Source organism: Alexandromys fortis, unplaced genomic scaffold (assembly GCF_014885135.2).
Source record: "Alexandromys fortis isolate MF-2015 unplaced genomic scaffold, M_Fortis_MF-2015_v1.1 scaffold_150, whole genome shotgun sequence".
NCBI lineage: Eukaryota > Metazoa > Chordata > Mammalia > Rodentia > Cricetidae > Alexandromys > Alexandromys fortis.
This window is the reverse complement of record NW_026068027.1, coordinates 1674624-1697104: the sequence shown is the minus strand read 5'-3', so window position 1 is coordinate 1697104 and position 22481 is coordinate 1674624. Positions and strand designations below refer to the sequence as shown.

At 47.4% G+C, this 22481-nt stretch overlaps 1 protein-coding gene and 1 pseudogene across 6 annotated transcripts; one reads left to right on the top strand and one right to left on the bottom strand.

The window, feature by feature from the left end:
- The first annotated feature begins 1452 nt into the window (after nt 1-1452).
- Nucleotides 1453-1942, top strand: LOC126514832 (40S ribosomal protein S24-like; annotated as a pseudogene).
- Nucleotides 1943-2620: 678 nt separating this feature from the next.
- Pex5 (peroxisomal biogenesis factor 5) lies at nt 2621-22070 on the bottom strand. 6 transcript variants are annotated; one of them, XM_050164018.1, is made up of 16 exons: nt 21933-22070; nt 21194-21356; nt 20569-20604; nt 20129-20261; nt 19821-19952; nt 12257-12362; nt 11718-11808; nt 11227-11337; nt 10936-11031; nt 10451-10570; nt 5833-5976; nt 5645-5715; nt 5035-5247; nt 4556-4721; nt 4111-4268; nt 2621-3972 (listed from the first exon to the last, which is right to left on the bottom strand). In XM_050164018.1, the coding sequence occupies exons 2-16, from the start codon at nt 21338-21340 to the stop codon at nt 3771-3773; spliced, it is 1926 nt and encodes a 641-aa protein (XP_050019975.1). In that variant the 5' UTR covers nt 21341-21356; nt 21933-22070; the 3' UTR covers nt 2621-3770. The 6 variants fall into 6 exon arrangements, with proteins under 6 accessions (XP_050019975.1, XP_050019978.1, XP_050019976.1 ...); XM_050164021.1 differs by lacking the exon at nt 21933-22070 and adding an exon at nt 21680-21872 and having other exon boundaries at nt 10451-10546; XM_050164019.1 differs by lacking the exon at nt 21933-22070 and adding an exon at nt 21702-21869.
- Between the last annotated feature and the right edge of the window lie 411 nt (nt 22071-22481).

The following is a 22481-nucleotide window of genomic DNA, read 5'->3' as shown; positions in this document are numbered from 1 at the left end:
TAGTGTAGTTCCCACTTTCTCTCCTATCAGGTTCAGTGTGTTCAGACTGATATTGAGGTCTTTAATCCACTTGGACTTGAGTTTTGTGCATGGTGACAGACATGGATCTATTTTCATTTTTGTACAGATTGAAATCCAGTTTTGCCAGCACAATTTGTTGAAGATGCTCTCTTTTTTCCATTGTATAGTTTTAGCTCCTTTATCGAAAATCAGGTGCTCATAGGTTTGTGGATTAAAGTCAGGGTCTTCTATACGGTTCCATTGGTCGACTTCTCTGTTTTTATGCCAATACCAAGCTGTTTTTAATACTGTAGCTCTGTAATAGAGTTTGAAGTCAGGGATGGTAATGCCTCCAGACGTTCCTTTATTGTATAAGATTGTTTTGGCTATCCTGGGTTTTTTATTTTTCCATATAAAGTTGATTATTGTCTTCTCCAGATCTGTGAAGAATTTTGATGGGATTTTGATGGGGATTGCATTGAATCTATATATTGCTTTTGGAAGAATTGCCATTTTTACTATGTTGATCCTCCCAATCCAAGAGCAAGGGAGATCCTTCCATTTTCTGGTGTCTTCTTCTATTTCGTTCTTCAAAGTCTTAAAGTTCTTGTCATATAGATCTTTCACTTCCTTGGTCAGGGTTACCCCAAGATATTTTATGCTCTTTGTGGCTATCATGAAAGGTGATGCTTCTCTGATTTCCCTCTCTGTTTCCTTATCCTTACTGTATAGGAAGGCAACTGATTTTTTCGAGTTGATCTTGTATCCTGCCACATTACTGAAGGTGTTTATCAGCTGTAGGAGTTCTTTGGTAGAGTTTTTGGGGTCGCTTATGTATACTATCATATCATCTGCAAATAACGAAAGCTTAACTTCTTCCTTTCCAATACGAATCCCTTTGATCCCCTTATGTTGTCTTATTGCTATTGCTAGAACTTCAAGCACTATATTGAAGAGGTATGGAGAGAGTGGACATCCTTGTCTTGTTCCTGATTTTAGTGGGATGGCTTTGAGTTTTTCTCCGTTTAATTTAATGTTAGCTGTCGGTTTGCTGTAAATAGCTTTTATTATATTTAGGTATGACCCTTGTATCCCTAGTCTCTCCAATACCTTTATCATAAAGGGGTGTTGGATTTTGTCGAATGCTTTTTCAGCATCTAATGAAATGATCATATGGTTTTTTTCTTTCATTTTATTTATATGGTGGATTACATTGATAGATTTGCGTATGTTGAACCAGCCCTGCATCTCTGGGATGAAGCCTACTTGATCATAATGGATAATTTTTCTAATGTGTTCTTTCTCCTAAGATTTCTAAGAACACAAAAGATTTTTGGAAGGAAACTCTAATTTGAACTTAATGAGTCCAAGGCACCTGGATAGAGCTTCATGCGGGGACAAAAAGAGCATATAAAGAGCCTGAGATCTGCTCTTTTCCTGCTTTAGCAGCTCGGCGCGGCCGTCATCATGAACGACACAGTAACGATCCGGACCAGGAAGTTAGTTCATGACCAACCGTCTGCTTCAAAGAAAACAGATGGTGATTGATGTCCTTCACCCTGGGAAGGCAACAGTACCAAAGACAGAGATTCGGGAGAAGTTAGCCAAAATGTACAAAACCACACCAGATGTCATCTTTGTATCTGGATTCAGAACTCATTTTGGTGGTGGGAAAACAACTGGCTTTGGCATGATCTATGATTCTCTCGATTATGCAAAGAAGAATGAACCCAAACACAGACTTGCAAGACATGGCCTTTATGAGAAGAAAAAAGACCTCCCGAAAACAGCGAAAGGAACGCAAGAATAGAATGAAGAAGGTTAGGGGGACTGCGAAGGCCAATGTTGGTGCTGGCAAAAAGCCAAAGGAGTAGATCCGTGGTGACTTGATCTGCTTTGGTTTGCAGACCATTTCCCAGAGGACAAATAAACTAAAAGCTTATGTGAAAAAAAAAAAAAAAAAAAAAGAGCCTGAGATCTGGGTGGAGGTCCCGGCTGGACAGTCGCCAGCACTACACAGCAGTCATACCCACAGGTGCAGGTAAGGGCTCCTCAAAATGATGGATCATCAACAGCCAATGGGCAGGCAGGTAGAGGGACACATAAAGGAGAGGCAAGCAGAGTCCTGGAAGAAAAAGTGGCCACCCGTGCAGATCCACTGGCCATAGCCATATAGATTTCACAATGCACACTGCAGTCCACCATTCACATGGGCCATGCTAATGGCACCCCCACCCCAGAACCATGTGGACTTGAACAACCAAGGGTGGTCCAGTATCTGATTAAACTCCAGTTAGGTTAAGAGCAAAAGTAAATCCACACTACTGATGACAAAAAAAGACCCAAGATTTCACAGTACCACACAAATATTTAAAAGAAAAAAGTAAGAAGAAAAAGAGGAAGAGGAAGACAGAGATGGAAGGAAGAAAGGAAGAGAAAGGAAGTGGCTGTTAAAACACTTCTGAACCATGGCAGGTTACTGGCACTCAATACTTCTGGAGGGATGGATAGGTAATCAGTACGCCAGTGAGAACTTAGAAGACAGAGAAGGGAAAACTGAACACCCATCTGCCAAACACTGACCAGCCTCCCATCAACCCAACTTCAGCCAGCAGCAGAATCCTACCCATATCAGGTCAATTTATTCTTCATACAAATATTTTACAGTTTTATTTTTAAATCATTTACACATATGCATACAAAGAAAAATAAATTTCAGGATGGAACCTTGGGACCATGGCAGTTAAAAAAAAAATCTCTGATCATTAGCTCCTGAAGACAAGGCAAGAGGCTTAGCAGTCATTTGTGGGGGCTTGTGTGTCTCCCCACACAGAGGACAGTGGAGAAGAACCCAGCTGCTCCCTCAGCATCCCTTGATCTTCACCTTGTGGAGGTAATATGGGGGGGGGGTGTTCAATGCTATCCCCTACAAATGTTTCAAGAAGGCTTATGGTAACACTGAACCCTCCTTTTGCTGGGAATTTGGCAAGAACACAACTTCTGAACCAGTTTGCTACAAGTTTGCTCAGTTCCTGCTTACAGGTCTCTCAAGGAGCAGAGGGGACTGCAGTACTGACCACACCCCTACTGTCCCACCTCAGACTCTAGGCTCATTGCTCCTCAAAGCCCATGCTCCCTGCAGTGATGAGCCCAGGCCCTGAGGACACTACAGTAGCCACATGAGCATCCACTACTTCAGGGTCCAACCACAGAGCATCCCAGCTCACTCCCACAAGTGACAGAACTATGAGCACCTGTCCCAAGCTTGGGTCTGTGGAGACACGTCAGCGTTTCAGTGAACAGACCAACTGCTAACATCCATCCCACACAGCATCACACAGCTGTGAGGACTCTTACACGCCACTGCCCAAGGAAGCTGGACTATTGCCAATTCCCAGTAAGAGTAGGGTAAGGAGAGACTTACAAATGTGGTAGACCCTATCATTAATGGCAGCTGATGACAACAATCTCCCTATGTCATTGGGTCCTACCCAAAAAGCAGCACCAAGAAAGGGCAATGATGAGCAGAAAGAGATCTGTAGCTGGATAGACAGCCCCTGAATTACCAAGGGACAGAGACAGCTCATTCCCTACAATTATGTAGGACCTAGGACACAGACTATGCACCCCTACATCGAGGCAGCTCCTGAGAGGTCGTACCGCTCGTGGTCATCAGCCCAACCCCTTGGTAGGCCCACTGGAGGAGAGGGAGTCACACCCAGAGCAAGAAGCCCTCCAGGCAGACACTCACAGGGCAGCTCATCCCACTGTCACTGGGGCAGGCCAAACATAGCTAGAAGGGCAGACAGATCCCGAGCATCAGCCGCCCCATAGGCATCGCTCTGACCTAACATAGATAACGCCAATCGCAGGGTACTCCAGATGTTCTCTGACATGGCGCCCCCCTCACCCCGAGGGCCCCGGCTCTTCCTCTGCATGTTCAGCGCCTCCAAAAAGTGTTCCACGGCCTCCCTGTAGGGAAGAAGAATGGGAGCAGGTAAGGAAATCAACAGTGGGTGAGGCATGGGGCATGGCGAGGAAGGATCAGAACGCTAGGAACCAAAGCCAAGAAGACAAGGTATATCTGCTCACAAAGGAGTCCACACTCACCGGTGAGCCCCGAGGTTGATGCAGCTGATGCCTAGGTTATAGCGAGACCGGATGTACCCAGGCTGTAGTTCAAGGGCTCTACGGTAGGCAGCCACTGCTTCTTCACTCTGGTTCCCATTGGCCAAGGTGGCCCCAAGTTTGTTCCACAACAAATAGTCCTGGGACAGAGAAAGAGGTCTGGAAATATGAGCTAGGCGTGGATCAACTTCTGCCATCCCGCCACCTGCTTCGCCACTGTTTGGTTAGTGTAGGTTACTAACTCATGCTCTTGCCCTCAGCAGCTCCCACTGTGGTCACGGGGTCATCCTAGGCAGACACTCACCCCATGTCCATACACTCCTGTTTTCCACTGATTCCCCCACCCATGTCATTTCCCAGTCTTCCCAGGGCTTTCATGAAATCTCTCAAGCGCAAATGACTCCTCGACCCTTCTCCCGAGGCTCACATTGGGACGAACACTGAGGGCAGCCGTAAAGCAGTCCACAGCCTTGTCGTACTCCCCACTCAGGTTGAAGAGGACTCCCAAGCCACACTGCACATCAGGGTCAATGGAAGTAGGGTCCAAACGCACAGCTGCCAGGAAGAGCTCTTTCACTTCAAGAAACAGGGAGCTAGGTAAGGAGAAGAAAAGCAGAGCGGGAGGTAGATGGGTCTATCTGTATTCCTAGCCTCCAAACAGCCCCTTAAAAAGGCAACCACATTCCCAGGGTTCGTCAATCAGTTATCTCTTTACCCAAATCCCACTTTGCAGCCTGTTCTCTTTACAGCATTTCATGTAGAACACTGATCTCCTTCACGCTGACCATGGGTAAACCATTACTCTTAGACCCTTAGATCTCAGCATATTGAAAGCTCCCTAAGCAAGGTCACGTTCTTACTAGGACCCACACTACCCTCCTCATCCCAGGAATCCCATGCACTCACTCAGACAACAGAGATCCCAAGACACGCTTGCTGGGACCCAGTCCTGTCCCACTAGCCCCTTCTTCACCAGGAGCCACCAGATGGGCATAGGCTGGTGAGTAGCGCAGCCAGTCTCGCAGGGTCTCACAGGCCTGTCGCTGCAGGGACTCGTTGGTAAAGCTTACAGCCAGCGCCATCAGTGCTGTCCGGTTATCTGGCTTTAGCTCCAGACACCTGACGGGACAAAGATGAGAAGACTGACACCAAACCTGCAAATGACACCAGCAGCCCTCAGCACCAGGGGTCCACAGCCGAGCTTTGAAATACATTCATGGACGCCTGACTTCTACCCTCTCAGCTTAACCGAGAGAAGAATCCTCTGGACTTCAAGGCAATATCCCAACCTGAAAGGCAAAGTTTTAGCAGTCGAAGACCAACCAGGATCCCAAAAATACAGTCAAAACTGATGAAGGATGCTAACTAAGCCTTCCTCTCACTCCTCTAGTCATCCCTGAGCCATCTGATGGTTCCTTTGTGCCAACAACGGTCAGGAAAGACAAGGACCTGGTTCTGGTGCCCATTAGGCTAACGGTTACTTGCAGACCTACATCTTTCACAGCGGCACACTCACCTCCGCAGGGCACTGATAGCCAGGAGCTCCTGCTCATTCTCAGCCTGGGTGGTACCCAGATACTGCCAAGCCTAGAGAGAAGTTGACAGTCCATCATTGACTTTGCATCCTCTCCTCCACTGGCTTCCCCAACTCTCCATGCACCCCATCTGCACGCCTCTTTGGGCCCTGGACAAAGCCCCACTCACTTCCATGTGCTTAGGATCCTGCTGCACAGCAGCCTCAAAAAGCAGCACGGCATTGGGCAGATCGCCCTCCTCAAGTCGACGCAGCCCTTCTTCAAAAGCCTGAGGGTGGTCACGCAGGGGATTCTCCTCCTCAAACTGGTACCCCTAGAAGGAAGGGAAGCGATGGGGGAGGGGACTTCTGAGAGAGAATCCAGTCAAGGCAGCACGGGCTAGGAAAACAGTAGCCACACAGGCGTATCAAAGTCTCCAGATTATGGAAACCATGACAAAGCAAAGGTGAGTACCAGCTCAGCTGCCATCTCCTATTTACAGTGGCTGAGAAGCTGCCTGACGCTCTAAGTACCTATGCTGAGATTATAAACTTATTTTAGGAAGCCTTCCCACGCCTGCATTTCTGTATCTTCAATTTCTCTCCACCGGACAGAGCACACCTCTCAACAGCACCTGCTGATCACAGTGAAAGCTCTTCTCTGAGCCCCAACTCCTAGTATGATGGCAGATGGGGGGGGTGCAACAGGAGTCAGAGGCCTGCCTTCCAGGCCAGGTTTTCCCAGCTGACTGGGTGTATCAGAAGTGCTCAGTCTATTCCCCATTACTAAATTTCTCTTTTTGTCCATTTGTCTTTTAGGTAGGGTCTTGCTATGTTGCCTAGGCTGGCCTCAAACTCACAACTATCTTCTTGCCTCAGCTTCCCAAGTAGTGACATTACAGACATAAGCTGCCATATTGGGCTTCTAGATTTTAAATACAATGTGGACCCCAAAATATAGCTAGCAGAGAAGACTTCTACAAGACACTGCTCTCTTCCAGCTGGGGGGAGGGTCTCAAATGAGAACGTCAGGATGCCCCTAAAAAGTTTTGCCAACTGACATTTGATGTGATGTAGAAGATAATATGGCAAGGTCAAAAACCACTGGTAAGCCACAAGGCTCTGGACAAATAAAATATTCCTTCGGGGAACGTAAACAGTTACTACCACAAAAAAAGAACTAAAACCATATGTAGTCACCAGACAGTTTGGTGACCACAGTTTCAAATACAGTGCAGACACAGAGAACTCAGCAGTAAACTGGACAGAATACAGACAAGCTGTCCTGTTTGCTCATCACTGTGAAACAAAGAACCAGAACCTCTACATCCTAAACCACAAGTCATCCGCTGCAGAGGACAGTTAACAGCTGCAGCGGACAGTCAACAACTGCAGAGGACAGTCAACAGCTGCATAGGAAAGTCAACAGCTGCAGAGGACAGTCAACAGCTGCAGAGGACAGTCAACAGCTGCAGAGGAAAGTCAACAGCTGCAGAGGACAGTCAACAGCTGCAGCAGACAGTCAACAGCTGCAGAGGAAAGTCAACAGCTGCAGAGGACAGTCAACAGCTGCAGAGGACAGTCAACAGCTGCAGAGGAAAGTCAACAGCTGCAGAGGACAGTCAACAGCTGCAGCAGACAGTCAACAGCTGCAGAGGACAGTCAACAGCTGCAGCAGACAGTCAACAACTGCAGCAGAGATCCAAATCATGAGACTCACTGCTGGAAATGGATTTGAGGAGAACGTGTCAAGTGGATAGCTGGGAAACATTAAAAACTCAGAAATGACCCTACTGCAAGGGACAGCATTGCCTTCTCAGTAAACAGCCAAACAATAAAGACGGCACACCTTGCGGGTCCTACTGCAATGTCCCAACTCCACCACAGGAGGGCCAAGCAGTCAGGGCAGTACGTAAGCAATGAGCACGGCTGTATCATCATCAAATTTTACTCATGGACACTGAAGTTTAGATTTTAATTTCCAGGTATTACAAATTGTATTACTCTTTTGATTTCTTCCAGCCATTTAAAAATTCTAAAACCATTCTCAGTCACTAAACCGTTTACAAATGAGTAGCGAATTCATTTATTCCACAGACGATCCATGCTCTAGACCATCTGAATTCAACAGAATATTTTTACATTCAACCTTAACTGCTGTCCATCATCAATGCACCCTTTAAGCCACTCTGTGGGAAACAGAGAATGTTATCACATCACATATAATGTAATTTTCTAATGAATATAATTTATGCCTCAAAGCTACTAAGAGCCTTATGAAAGCCTTAAGCACTGTTCACTAATGGTGGTTGGAGCTACTTTCTTAGGGTTCAATGGCTGTGTGTGTAGCAGTCAGCAGAGATGAACGTTCTCACGTGTCTCCAGCAGACAATGTGACAAATGAATGCCACTGTTGTTCAGACACGAGTCACCTCTAGACCCCGTTACCTATCACTTCTAAGGTCTCATCAATTACTGCTCAAAGAAGAATTAACTATTATTCCCTTGTGCAAAAATAAAGTATTTGCACAGATGGAAAAAAGAATACTCTGCAGGAACCCTTCACAGCCTACAGAGTGCAGAGAGTGTCACTTCGCATCCTGAAAGCTCTAAGCCAGCCAGTCATCTTGTCTGACCCCCTGCCTTGGGCTGGTCCAAAACCACACAGGATCCCACTGCAGACAGAGCAGTGCTTCAGAGCCTCCACACCACAGAAACTCTCTCAGCAACACTGTTCACGTCTTTGTAAGTCACAAGTATATGTAGCCTCTGAAAAATCTAAAGGTTATCAATAAAAAAAAATGTTTAATTTTAAAAAAGGATAAAGAGGGGTGAGGAGATAGCTCCATGGATAAAGCACTTGCAGGCAAGCAGGAGGACCAGAGTTCAGGCCCCAACTCCTGTGATAAAAAGCAGGCAGGCGTGGCGATCCAGTCAGATAGGAGATCTGCAAGGCAAGCTGGCCAGCTAAACTAGAGCTGTGTCAGTGAGCTCTGGGTTCAGTGAGAGACTCTGCCCCAGACAGGAAAGTGGAAAGCAACTAAGGAAAACACCCCATGTTAACATCTGGTCAGCACACATGTGCATACCACAGACACAAGCAAAATAATAAACAAGTAAAATGTACAAAATGACCCATGAATATATTTGACAATGAGCTCATATCCACACTTTTAAAGTACCCCATATAATTCAGTACAACTTAGCTTATGGACAGGGAGATCTTAACTTTTCACTATTAGTGATTAATAACATGGAGCATTCTTATGAAGCATCCACGTTTCTAAGCCTAGTTTTGCAATATTTCAAGGTATTACTGACATTTAATAGGATTCATAGATCTAATAACTTATAGTTTTTGTTTGTTTTGAAACACAATCTCACTAACCTACACTCGTCTTTTTATAGCCAGCCTGCCTCAGCCTCCCGAGTACTAGGATTACAGGTGTGCATCACTATGCCTAGATCCCTCGTTATATTTTCAAGCTTTTAATTTTAAAGGTGTACTTGGCCCAGCATGTCATAGATATGGGAAGAGTAAGTGCTAAATGAAGCTTCTAACTTAAAAAGTTATTCTGTGTAGGTCATAAATGCCAGAGGAAATATTACCCAAATAAAAGTAGTACTTACTCATATCTCAATTTGTCAAATGTATGGAAATGCCAATTATAAGTTAACAGCATATCAAATTGTCAATGCAGGACAATGAAAGTGTTGTCCTATAAGAAGAATTTATACTGTGGCCAAATACAAGGAGAGGTTCCTAGAAGTAAGCGGTCCCTCCATGCACCACACGACCATTCTTGGTCGAGCCCAGAAAGGACAGAAACAAAACAGTGCCGTTTTCCCTCGGAGCAGTTCCTCTGGGGCTCTCAGGCTCTGGCCTTCTGACAGTCCCTGGGCTTCTCCTGTCTTTGTTCCTCTGGGGCTCTCAGGCTCTGGCCTTCTGACAGTCCCTGGGCTTCTCCTGTCTTTGCACGGCTCCCTGTGTCAACATCCACCGCCACGGCCCCGCATCACATCTCAAGATCAGGTTCTTTCTCCTCCACAGCTGAGCTGAGAAAGATGTGTTGTTCTGTTCCTATTCTGTCTTCCTGAAAACCAAGCAATTCTTTTCCTTCCCTCTCATGCTTCAACTCAGAGGCTCAATTATCAGCTATATCCCCAGTGGTCCTGCAACTCACAAGCAGATGGATTCACAGAGAGACAAGTGAAGAGTCACAGACATCTATGCTAAAAGCACACATTACATACAGGATCCAGACATCTTCACCACAGACTTCTGAGAGATCTTCCTATTGCTTAAATTATTTAATGTGATTCTTTGAACCCCTGAACTGGGACAAGAGCCTGGTTCCTACAAGAAGAGATCAGAATTTAAATGAGACCTGAGGACATAGCTCAGTAAGATACTTAGTCCTTCCTAGCACACACCACCCCTGGGTTGATCCCCAGGTGTCTTGAACTTATGAGCTTAAAAAAGTATGTATCACAGCGTGGACAGACAGGAATGATCCATCAACTACCACTGTCCAGCAGAGGGGTCAGCAACAGATAAATTGTCCCAGTGCAGCTCTCCAAGAGGCCCACTCATCTGTTCTTAGCGCATGCTGTGTGCGCCTCCCTCACGGGCATTACGTCACTGTAGGATTTGCAAAGGTGTTCTTGCGAACCTTTACTCTAGAGAACATAGTACATTCAGTCACAGGACAGCAGGGGCCAAACTTCTTTTCATAGATGTAGGCTCAAAAACAGTAACAGCGTGGAAAGGCTTCAAATTCTAGAACCCAGAAAGCCAGGGGCTCCTACCTTGTCATAGGAAGTGGACGTGAGGTCATCATAGTCAGAAAGCCAGGGGTGCGCCTCAGCATCCCGTTTTGCCATTTCCTCCAATTCTGCCTGCAACTTGTCCCAGAAATCGACATCAGACTGTAAGGAAGGGAAGGCAGGTAGAGAAAGGAGAGGCTTCATGACCACCTCACCCTCCCTCCTCTACTCTACTGGGATGTGTCCCTAGGACAACAGGTCTTAAACTTCAATGTATTCAGCAATCATCAGCAAACTTTTGTAAAATGCAAATTCTCCAATCCTACCCCCAGATTCTGATGCAGGAATCTGGAATGATGCCCAAGAATTTGCATTTGTAAAAAGCACTCGGCCCACACCTACGCGATTCTCCCCAATGATCCAGCACACTATAAACCAATGTCTATGGCCTCTGACACTAACAAAGCCATACTCTTCATGGGAAGGCACGGCCCTGGGGCACTTGTATCCACACTAGCTGTTCTCACCTCTATAGCTGACTTGGCTCGTTCAAATTCCACATCAAGGGCAGACGTGTTGTTTCCTGATCTTGTGAACTGATCAACCCAGGCCTCTGAGGTGCCCTGTGACAAAGGCTGATCAGTACCACCTCCACCAGCTTCCCAGTAACACAGAGTGGCTGAAAACCACTGAACACCACCAGCCTGGATGCTCTCAGACTCTTCCCCACCCGCTCACACTCTAGATCCCTTCCCACTGAGCACTAACCCTGCCCTGGGCAGCAGCCTGAGGCGGGCTAGGGAGTGACAGTGTCCTACCTGCTGCTGCATAAACTCTGCTGCCCACTGCTCTGCCTGAGCTCGGCCCGACCCTGCAGCGGACTCCAGGGACACCTGCCCCTCGCCAATCTGCCGCACGAATTTCAGGAACTGGGGCACAGAGACACACATAGGCACCTTGGGACAGGACTTCTGGGTGCACACTCTCAACTATGCCCAAGGAGACCCTGCACTTGACCCTCCCTATGACCATCTCTAGCTGCATCAAGATAATGCTAAATGCCCCGGGTGGGGGGGAAGCAGAGATCAAAGATGGGATTTCTGCCTCTAGAGTTGAGAAGGCACAGAAAAGACAAAGGTTAGAGATAAAGGCATGAGGGAGAAGTGGGCGATGCAGCCAGATCCCAAGTCTCCATTCTCCAGAGGGGGACAGTTCTGGAATCTCATCCCCGTCACAGCACAGTACGGTGGGGGAAGAAGGCTTCTGCCTTCAGTCCCAGCTCCACTGAGCAGAGCGGGAGACGACTCACCTCAGAGTTAGCCAATTTGGGGTCATCCACCTTGGACACAAAGTCACTGGCTGTGTGCTGCAGATCCTCCTCGGGACGGTATTCATCATACCTGGGTGAGGAAGAAAGGCCAAGTCACCCACCCCACTGCCCATGCTCTTTCCCAATCCCAGATCACGGCAAACAGAACTCTTGTGGGGAGAACAATAATCCTATACTACCACCATAAGGAGCTACAAGCTCCTTATAAAGAGATATCTCAGTGGAAGCTGAGAAGTCTTTTTACCCTCTCCTTTGCCGAACACAGCTCTGCAGGGAGGGAGAAGAGAGCAGACGCTCAGGGCAACATGGTGCATAGAGCCACTGACAAATCCCTATGGAACAGTTAGGATCACTACCAATAGGTGAAATACCAAGAACGCTAGCGGCGATGTTAATAAATGAAGTAGAAAAGAAAAAACTGCAAGCTGGATGTGGGTGGAGAATGTGGAGGGACGAGGCTGGGAAAACTGCCCCAAACTATTCTCTTCTCACAGCATCCAGGAAGACACTGGACTCACCATCGATCAGTGGTGGATGTTCCTTCTGGCTCTCCTAACCACAGCTTCTCCTCAGACTGCTCCAGATACTCCTCAGCCCATCGAGCAGGGGACACAGACAAGGGATCTGCAAGAGCAGTTGTGGGACCCATCAAGGCTCCAGGGTAACGACAGAGAAAGAGGAAGTAATATAGACTCACTGACCCTCTTAACCAAACCAACGCAAACAGAACCCCGTAGAGTTCCTGAGAACGAGAAGTCTAATAAACCCCAACAGCCTCTTGGCTGAGCCATTCCCAAGGGGGCTGAATGGAAGTTTACGGAGAGTTGGGAACAAGAGACCTACTAAGGGCGATCAAGAAAGAACGAAGCAATCCCAAGGCTAAACCAGAGGCTCAAAAGCTGCAGGCTATAGAACGAGCCTATCTGTAAAGGAGGGTAGGTGGAGAGGGCTTAGAGTCGGTAAGAGCACTGGCTGCTCTTCCAGAGGACCTGGGTTCAATTCCCAGAACCCATATGGTAGTTTACAGACAGTAACTTTAGTTCCAGGAGCCCCAATGTCCTCTGCTGCCCTTAAGGAAAACAAGCACACAAGTAGGGCACAGACACATAAAATAAAACTTTTAAAGCCTTTATTAGTGTATACATCAGCTACACAAAGTTAGGGCCTCCACATACCATTCCCACACATCCAAACAAAGAGTTTTGATCACATTTACTCCCTTTTGGGGGATGAAGGTGTTGGGATTCCTCTCTATGAAGTCCTGGTTGCCCTGGAGCTCACTACATAGACCAAGCTGGCCTCAAATTCAGAGACCTATCTGCCTATGGCTGGGGTAAAAGACAGGAGCCACCATGCCCAGCCATACAGACACACACACACCCTTTACTACCAAACTTCCCTCTTTTTCCTTTCTTTCCCTTCCCCATCCTTCCAAATCCTTTTCTTTGAAGTCTACAGTCCTCAGTAAGAAGCAGGGAGCATCAGGACTTCCTTACAGGAACTATACACGAAGTATGTGCCAAAGCTGGACACACCGCAGCACTCACAACCCCACCCGGGAAACGTCAGGGGTGCGAATCCTCATCGGCCGCAGGCCCTACACCCACAGATTAACACTGTTCTGGCTCTGTCACTGTGACGTCGCTGTTTTTGTTTTTTGATTGTTTGTTTGTTTGTTTGAGACAAGGTTTCTCTTTGGAGTCTGTCCAGGAACTAGCTCTTATAGACCAGACTGGTCTCAAACTCACAGAGATCCACCTACCTCAGCCTCCCGAGTAATGGAATTAAAGGCGTGCGCCACCACCACCCAACTTTGCTTGGTGTTTTTTAAGATAGGGACTCACTGTGTAACCCAAGATGGCCTTGAACTCAAGATCTTCTGTCACAGCTGGGGTTTACAGGCAGGAGCCATTTGATTCATTTCAAGAGGCCATGATTTTCAGTCAAATTCTAAAGTTATCTTAGAAACTCTAGTGACAAAGGGCACTGTGAGCATGGGAACAAACACTGAACTGTTTCTCAACTCCTTGAACTTTGTCCTACAAAGCAGGGAACAGATTGGTCACTGTGTTGCCGAGGTAGCAGAGAAGGCACAAGCCCAGGTTGGGCTTCCTACTGTGTTCCCATCTTTCCATCCCAGAAGATCTGACTGTCGGCTTTAACACTGAGAAGGCGCCTTATGCCCTTAGTATTGACTACATCCCACTTTACCTAAGACTCAGTCTGAATAATTTCAACAAAGCAATCTCAAAATCTGAGAAAATAATGTCAAAATCTTAAGGCTCTCAGATCACACACCTAATGGGAGGAAGCCATGCATAATTGATGTAATAAAAAAGCATGGTTGAGCCGGGCGGTGGTGGCGCACACCTTCAATCCCAGCACTCAGGAGGCAGAGACAGGCAGATCTCTGTGAGTTCGAGGCCAGCCTGGTCTACAAGAGCTGGTTACAGGACAGCCAGGGCTACATAGAGAAACCCTGTCTCAAGAAACAAAAACTGTATGGTTGGCAACTGTTTAGGTTTACAGATCCTGTGTTTTATTTCAAGAACCCTCAACAACTGCAGGTTCTGTCCTCGGATCCTGCAGGTAACATTTTTCTTCTCCCCTTACTGTAATAGACTGTGGCTCACGTGTGAAGACTGAAAATCAAATGTTTAATATCGAGACGAATTTCAGTAACACCTCCCGGCTCTTGACCTCTCTACTGCCCACTCTCCATTCCCTCCCTGCTCTCACTCGGGCTGTGAGTGGTCAGGACCACAGAGTCACAAGCCACTTCTGTAGAATGTTCTTGCCAACAACAAAACAAAGAAAAACCTAAAGTGCCTGGACTTATCACATGCACACCACACTTCAGGGGGCAAGAAACACAGGTGAGAAGCCTCACCTTAAACTGCGATAATTCAGGGCTAGGCGTGCACATCAGTGTTAAATTCCTGCCTAGCATTTGAAAGGGGGTGAGTTCAATCCCCAACAGCTCAAAACAGTAGTAACAACCACCTAACAGTTTGCCTGAGGCATACGTAATAGTAATAGCGACAACAACCTGACACAGCTTGTCTCAGGACCACACGTAATAGTAACAACAACAACAACCTGACACAAAGAAAAATCTAAAGTGCCTGGACTACACAGTACAAGATGGTATTTCATAGCTGCCCTATGAACCTCACACACTGTAATAGCTGCTCTTGTGCGGCACGCCGCTCCCGCCAGCAGAAGAGACGACCGCAACAGGATTCTTCTCAGAACACACTTTATTGGAGTACTTACACTTGAGGTGGTAGAGAGGCAAAAGACCCCGTCCCCGTGAAGCAGAAGAATATATACGGTGCCAGACAAAGCCCTGACATGTCATCAACCCAATGGCTCAGGCCAGAAAGGAGTGATCGTTTTAAATTATGATTGGCCAGATCAGATGGCCAGATCGAAAGACTCCCCGCGCTGGGGGGGAGCTCGCGCGCATGCGCACAAGTTATCTGTCAAGTTTGATGTGGAACAGCAAACGGCGCCCAGGCTCCGTGCCCACGTCATGACAGCGCCATGGCGCGCGCTACATCTCGGCGCGCTACACTCTTGGTTGTCCACTTGACTACATCTGGAATTAACAAAAACCCAAGAAGCTGGGTACACCTGTGAGGGAGTTTTTCTTAATTAAATCATTTGAAGTGGGAAGACCTACTTTTAATCTCAATCTTTCGAGATGAGACAATCCACCTTTAATCTGGGCCACACCTTCCTCTGGCAGCCTATATAAAGGACAGGAAGGAAGCTAGCTCTCTGTCTGCTCTCCTCATCACTGGCAAGCCAATTCCTTTCCTGGCATTAAAACCTAGTCATTGGGACCGTGGCATACACTGAAGACCAGATGTGACATCTAGCTTCATGAACTAAACGACTACTGGATTCTTAGGCCTCCTGGTAGATATTGTTGGACTAGATGGGCCGCAGCTGTAAGCCACTCTAATAAACCCCTATTGTAGAGGGAGAGGCCCGCTTGTTCGTCGGCCGCCCAGCTATGAGTGTGTCTGTGTGTCTCTGTGTGTGCGCGCGCAAGCATACTCTATAAGTTTCTGTTCCTCTAGAGAACCCTGATTAATACACACAGTATGAAAAGTGAGTCTGTCTAAATTCAGAATACCTATGGGCTGTATTCATCTCCAGATCTGAGTCAGCACAAGATGCAGACTGGCCAGAAAACACGACAGATGCTTCCATCTGTGTGATGGACCGAAAGTGGAGGGGGGAGGGGGAGTCTTGTGTGGTGACGGTCTACCTCTTGACTAGGATGGGACTTATGCAAATCTACACATCTGATGAAGTTGCATAATACTGTTCACACACAGATAATGGCACGTAAAACTGAAGAAAACCAATGAGCTCTAGGGACTGTACCAAAGCGGATCTCCTGATCACCACTGGGAGACTCTGAGGTAGAAACACAAAACTTTCCTCTATGCTTTCTTTTTACTTATTTTTCACCATTACCAGCAAGACTATAAAATTTTCCATATAAAAACAACTAAAATAAAAAGATGAACTTCAATGTTCCTTTTTGAATAATTCTAGATATTAAACATGGGAATTTAAAAGATAAGAACCTACAAAACGTGCCTATAATCCCAGCACTTGGGACACAGAGGCAGATGTGAATTCAAAGCCAGCTCAAACCACACAGTAATACCTTTTCTCAAAAACAAAAACAAAACAAAACAAAATAAGCCAGGTATAAGGACATGTGCCAGCAATCCTAATCGTGAGCAGAGACAGCCGCAAATTCGAGCCAGTCTGGCATCCAAAAGTGAGATTACTGTCTCACAAATACCAAAAAAGTAACTAATTAGTAAGACCTTAAAAAGTATAAAATAATTTGTCTCAAATCTATTTATCCATAAAACAATAGTTAACTTATATCACTGACCTATCAGCTACAAACACGGGAAAGCCATTTTAAAGCAGGAATCCTGGGGCTGCAGAGATGGCTCTGTGGTTAGAGCACTGGCTTATTAAAGGGTTCTTCCAGGTGACCTGGGTTCAATTTCCAGGCCCCATTTGGCAGCTAACAACAGTCTCCAACTCCAATGCTAGGGGATTTGACACCCTTTTCTGACTTCTGCAGGTAATGCATATATGTGGCACACAGACAACCATGCAGGCAGAAGACCCATACACATAAAATAATAAATCTTTTAAATAAATAAAATATAAGTTCCTAGAAAATCAGTTTCTTTTAGCTTTTGTTCCTAAATCTCCATCCATCCATACATTCACTATCTGAGGCCTACTACAATAGGACAATTTTATAGAGCCCAATTTCACACAGCAATCTCAGGTGCCCACATCCGGGCCTCTGGGAAGTGGGCACAGTTGCCAACGAATGTGCAAAACAGACGGGCTCTCCAAAGACAACAAACAGGTGAGGCAGGTCCGACATGTTTTCCTAAGGCTGCTCTCAGCTGTGAGTTAGGGAGGATTCCACAGGCAGGAAGCAATTACTTACAATAAACTCAGGCTCATATTGTGCTTAGCTGCACGAACGGTTTGATTTTTGTTTTGTATTTTTGTCTGCTAGCTTTAAATTATGGAAATGACTGATGCCCACCCATTCCAACAGAAGTCTGTACTAAGATGTATCACTTAAGGTTAAGGTTTGTGTGGACACCTGAAAGGCCCTGTCTAGCAGAGGGTCTTTGTATAGCTCAAATCTTGACTTGAGGCAATTCCACACGGAAGACTTGAGAGTAATCTAAAATTGAGATTTTGAAATAATAGTTCAAAAAGTATGGCACCTGGGTATCACATCTCCTACTGACACTTTGTAAGAGGGTTCCAAATCTCCGTCTAGCAGAGAGTGCTTAAAACTAAAGCGCTCCCTAGAGCACTGTCTGCACCTTACTTGAGGAAAGGGTGTCTGGAGCGGCTTACACTAGTGGTTGAGCATTTCTCCTGAGCGCAGAGAAGTCCTGCCTTCAGGAGACAAGAAATGGTCAGAGGAGAAGCCAACCAAGTCCCATTAGCTTCAACTATTCAGGACCCCATGACTGCCTGAAAGGCTAGAATCTTTGTAACTTTCTCCATTGGTATCTCTTCTCATCCTTGGATTTCTCAAAGCAAAAGAAACAAACAGTGCTTCTCTCAGTGAGCAGTCAGGAGGAGGAAGGCTGAAGCCTGCCCTTCCCCTCTGCCCTAATCTGATAGGTATGGGGGAGAAAAGTCAATCCGCTGGGAGGCACTGAGTGGAAGATGCCCCAAAGACCATACAGGGCTAAGACTAAGTGTGTAGCCAAGAGAGAAAGAACATAAAGTACAGGCAAGACACACTGACAGCTTGGGTCACAGTCAAACCCCCACTACACCCCAGGGAGAAAGCTAAACAATGTGCTGTCAGACACCTCCTGAATACCTATGCTCAGGCCATGGTCAGTGCTGCCCTCAACCTTGGCCAGGGAAGTGAATCTCTGCAGTGGTCAGCAGGGAAGACTGAGACTTGGAACTGGTCAAAGTGCTGAGAAAAATTATCAATCACTCAGCCCTATATGGGACATCTATCCTAATCCCCCTGCCCACGGGAAATCTCAGAAGAGGGGGTGGAGAGAATGTAGAAACCAGAGGATGGATTGGGGTGCTGTGACATACTGTCTTCAGGACATAATGTGTCCACTGCACCCACAGACTCATTTCAGCTGTACTCACCTGGGCGAGAGCAAGTCAAGGAGATCAGGTGACCCCTGACAGGCAGCATTAACCGACTCAGTGGGTTATCAACAAAAAAGGAGAAACAAAGAAAGAGAGAAAGAAAGGAAAAGAGAGGAAAGGACACGAAAGGGAAGCAGGGCATGTTGAGGTATCTAGACGGAGGAGAGGGAGGAGTCAGGAGTTCTTCCAGAGAGTTGAGGTTACATACAACCAAGATAAACTGTTTACATGTATGAAAATGCCTAAGAATAAATAAAAGCTATTCTATTAAAAACAAAAAACTATTACAATACAGTGCTATCGTAAGCAAGTTACTTTACCTCAAAAACTCAATATTCTTATCTGTAAAGTGGTTCTAAAAACAATAGTTAGAACTTAGGTTCTCATGGAGCTTAAATAAGCAACATATTCGGTGCACTTAACACAGAGCGCAGAACACAGTAAGTACACAGAAGCTAATACTGTCCTTATCATTAGAGATGGTCTTTCCCTCAAAGCCTAGTCATTCTTCAATATCCACGAAAGAATGATTCCTGGAACTCACACAGACACAAAATGCTGAAGATTCAGGCCTCTTAGGAAATGATCTATTCGCAGAGAACCCACTCACAACCTTCCATTACTTTAACATCTCTAGATGACTTATAATACCCAATGTAATAGAAATGCTATGTATATAGTAATTACGTGGATTAGGAAATAATAAACACACACACACACGCATACACACTAATGGCCAGGCACAGTGGTTCATACCTGTGCTAAGAGGCTATCCTAGGAAGATCTCAGTTATGTAGGGATTTGGAGGACAGCCTGGTCTACAACAGCCCAGTCTAAAGACTCAAAAGGTATGTATACTCTTCCAAACATTTTCCATCCACAATTTGTTCAATCTACAGATGAGAAACCTACAGCTACACAGATGGCCTAGCTATACTTTAAGTTTCTGAACCCCACAATCCTACTTTCCCAGACCCCAATTCTACTCAAGATGCCTGGATGCCAGACTCGCAGATGCTACGGTGACGATTTCTCTCTTCCAGGACCATTCATCCGATCTCCAGCTCCTCTCCACTAGACTAAAGCCGACAAGTGTCTGAGGAAGAGGCAGACCTAAGCGCTCATTCACATTCTCATTCTCCTCTCTCTCACGCTCTCCCTCCTCCCTCCCCCTCCTTTTTTCTTCATTCAAACCCGGTTTTCTCTTTAATGTTTTCATTCCCTACAACCACTACAAGAAGTCACATCTAGTACCCCATAGAAACAAATCAAGTTAGAAAAGTCATTACAGCCCAAATCACCTCAGACCCTAAGAGGAGTCAGGACTTCAGATCAGAACCTTCCAATGCTCCATCACTAGTACCGATTCCCCTCAAGCCTCACCTGTAACTTCGGCAATGAACTCTTGAGACCAGTCAGTCTCATTATAGTCCTGAGCTACATCCACAGCATCTCCAGCGGCAAGAAACTCCTGGGCCCAGTTCTCAGACAAGGCCAAGTCTGCTACACCGGGGGCTGAAGAGAGACAAGAGACAAGAGACGACTAAGAAAAACGGAAACAAGTACCCGTCACTGCTGGATGCCACCTCCTTTGTCTCCTTAGTCTGCTGATACCAGCAAAATCAAAGGATGGAGCATTCTGGCCTCCATGCACAGAAAACACTGGCCTTCGCAACAAGCCCTCACCCCACCTCTCTGAGGAGCCTGGCGAAAGCTTGACTGTTCAATCTCCTGCATCTCTGCCAGGAGATCATCCATCTTGAAGGTCTGAGGGGCACGGGATACAAGGGGTGCATTCTGGTCCTGCAGGAATTCTGCCACCAACTATTGTAAAGAGATGGTGAGATGAGCCATTAGGATCAGGACACCTCAGCAAAGGGATAGGGCCAACTGGATGGGGCTACTGATGTCAGATAGAAAGAAAAACAGAAACTGGAGACAATAAAGAAAAAAATCTATATGTAAATTTGGAAACCAAAACCAGTAGAAGAAAACATTGGCACACAGATCTCATTTGGTGAAGAGAGTTCAAAGTGACGTACGAGTAGACTGTTTAAAGGTTTAAAAAAAAATAACTATGGACCAACAAGAAAAAATGGAGAGAGGCAGAAAAGAAACTTGTTTTATTTACCTCATCTTCAGAACCTACTCCCAGAGGCTTGGAAACCTAAGAAAGGAAGAAGAAAAGAGGCAATATACACACTGATGAAGGCCACAGACTTACGCTGTACAGCCCAACTCTAAGTCTACTGCTTAGGTGACCTGAAGCAAGCCAAGAGCCTTCACAGAGCCTCGGCTTCTCTTTCTAGAAAATACTTGTCCTCGGCCGAGGAGCACACCTTTAATCCCAGCACTTGGGAGGCAGAGGCAGGCAGATCTCTGTGAGTTCGAGGCCACCTACAAGAGCTAGTTCCAAGACGGGTGGTGGTGGTGAACGCCTTTAATCCCAGCACTCGGGAGGCAGGCTAGCCTGGTCTACAGTGAGTTCCAGGATAGGCTTCAAAGCTACAAAGCTACTTCTCAAAACAAACAAACAAAACAAAACAAAAAAAGAATAAAAAAGCTAGTTCCAGGACAGGTTCCAAAGCAACACAGAGAAACCTTGTCTCAAAAAAACAAAACACACACACACACACACACACACACAAATAGTTATCCTCATCTGTGTGTCCTCATCTGCTCACTCCGGTGTCTGTGACAACAGAGAAAGCAGCTATTGGGCCCACAAATGGGCTCCCCTGCTCTAGAACACTCACCGTCTCCGCTGCAGAGGCTCCCGGGGGCCAGGGGCCAGGCCTCAGTCCCTCCTGCCGAAGGGCCTTGTCCTGGGTGAAGTGGGTGGCCAGCTTCATGAGCGGGTTGGCACCCCCACATTCGCCCTCCACCAGCTCTCGCATTGCCATGGTGACCACCAGCTCCCTGATGGACAGAAGATTAGAACTGTGGTCCCAAGGCCAGACTTTACCAACGCACGCCCCAGCACCTATCTAAAGCAAGGGGGCCCACGACGGTCCCACGAGGGGCCAGGCCTCCGGGGCCAGGCGACCTGCGGCTGGCCACCCCCTAGCTGTGTCCGGAGCCCATGGGGAGTCTGATTCCTCCCGCCTCCCCACTTCAAGCCACGGCTTTCGGCTTGGGGTCCTCCCGCAGCTGTCACGACTGCATCTCAGACACCACCCGCCCACTGCAGCCTGACAAATGGGCCCGGACCCCTGGGGAGCACGGGTAAAGGCGTCACCAACCCGGCTAGACGGGGACTCTGACCGGACAAGAGAGAGCGGGAACGCCGCCGACCGGACACCTGGACCAAGTCTGGGGTGCGCGGCGGGACCCGATCCCGGTCCGCGTCACCTGAGCCCCTCCTCCGCCGTGCCCGTCCGGGCCCAGCGCCCCGCGCCCCCCTGGCCCGCTGGCCCCGCCCCCGCCCCGCAAGGCCACCGCAGCAGCCGAGACTCGCGGGCCCCGACCCCGCGCCCCCTAGGCTCCGACGCTCACCGCCGCGGGCCGCACCGTAGGACCCACCGGGCCACCCGGGGTGGGCTGGGGGAGGGGAGTGGGCGGGAGCCAGGGGGCGGGGCTCGGCCTTAAAGGGACCCGGACCGGCGCGCTGCGGCCCTGCTCAACGGAAGCGGGTGAGGGGGCGGGGCCTTCAGCGGCGCGGCGTGAGAGGCGGAGCCAAGAGCCTTAAAGGGGAAGTCCTGGGCAGTTGGCACGGGTAGGGCTCGAGCAGTCCCTAGAACGCCAGGATTTATTTTGTGGAAAATGCGGAGGAATGGAGCTAGGAGAGGCTTCTAGGGCTTTAGCGGAAAACCAAGGTTGCAGAGTCCAAGGCTCAGCTCTCTTTCCTGGGTCTTCTCTTTCTCTAAATCGCCCAAACAGAACCTGTGACCTGCATCGGCCTTGTAGATCTGACCCCCTACCGCTGTGCTCCTGGACAGCGTCACAACCTCCAAGGAGACAGAGACTTGCCCCCAGTTTCTCTCCCATGCCTGTGTAATGAGGAAAATAGCGCCGGATGATGACAAATTCTGGTGACTAAAATAG

Excerpts from the sequence above, each read along its gene's own strand:
- Pex5 (XM_050164018.1), bottom strand. The coding sequence starts at position 21,340 with ATGGCAATGCGAGAGCTGGTGGAGGGCGAATGTGGGGGTGCCAACCCG. Across the intron at positions 20,605-21,193 it reads GAGCCTCTGCAGCGGAGACG|GTTTCCAAGCCTCTGGGAGT; the intron begins GTGAGTGTTCTA and ends TTCCTTTCTTAG. Across the intron at positions 20,262-20,568 it reads GAGTAGGTTCTGAAGATGAG|TTGGTGGCAGAATTCCTGCA; the intron begins GTAAATAAAACA and ends TCTTTACAATAG.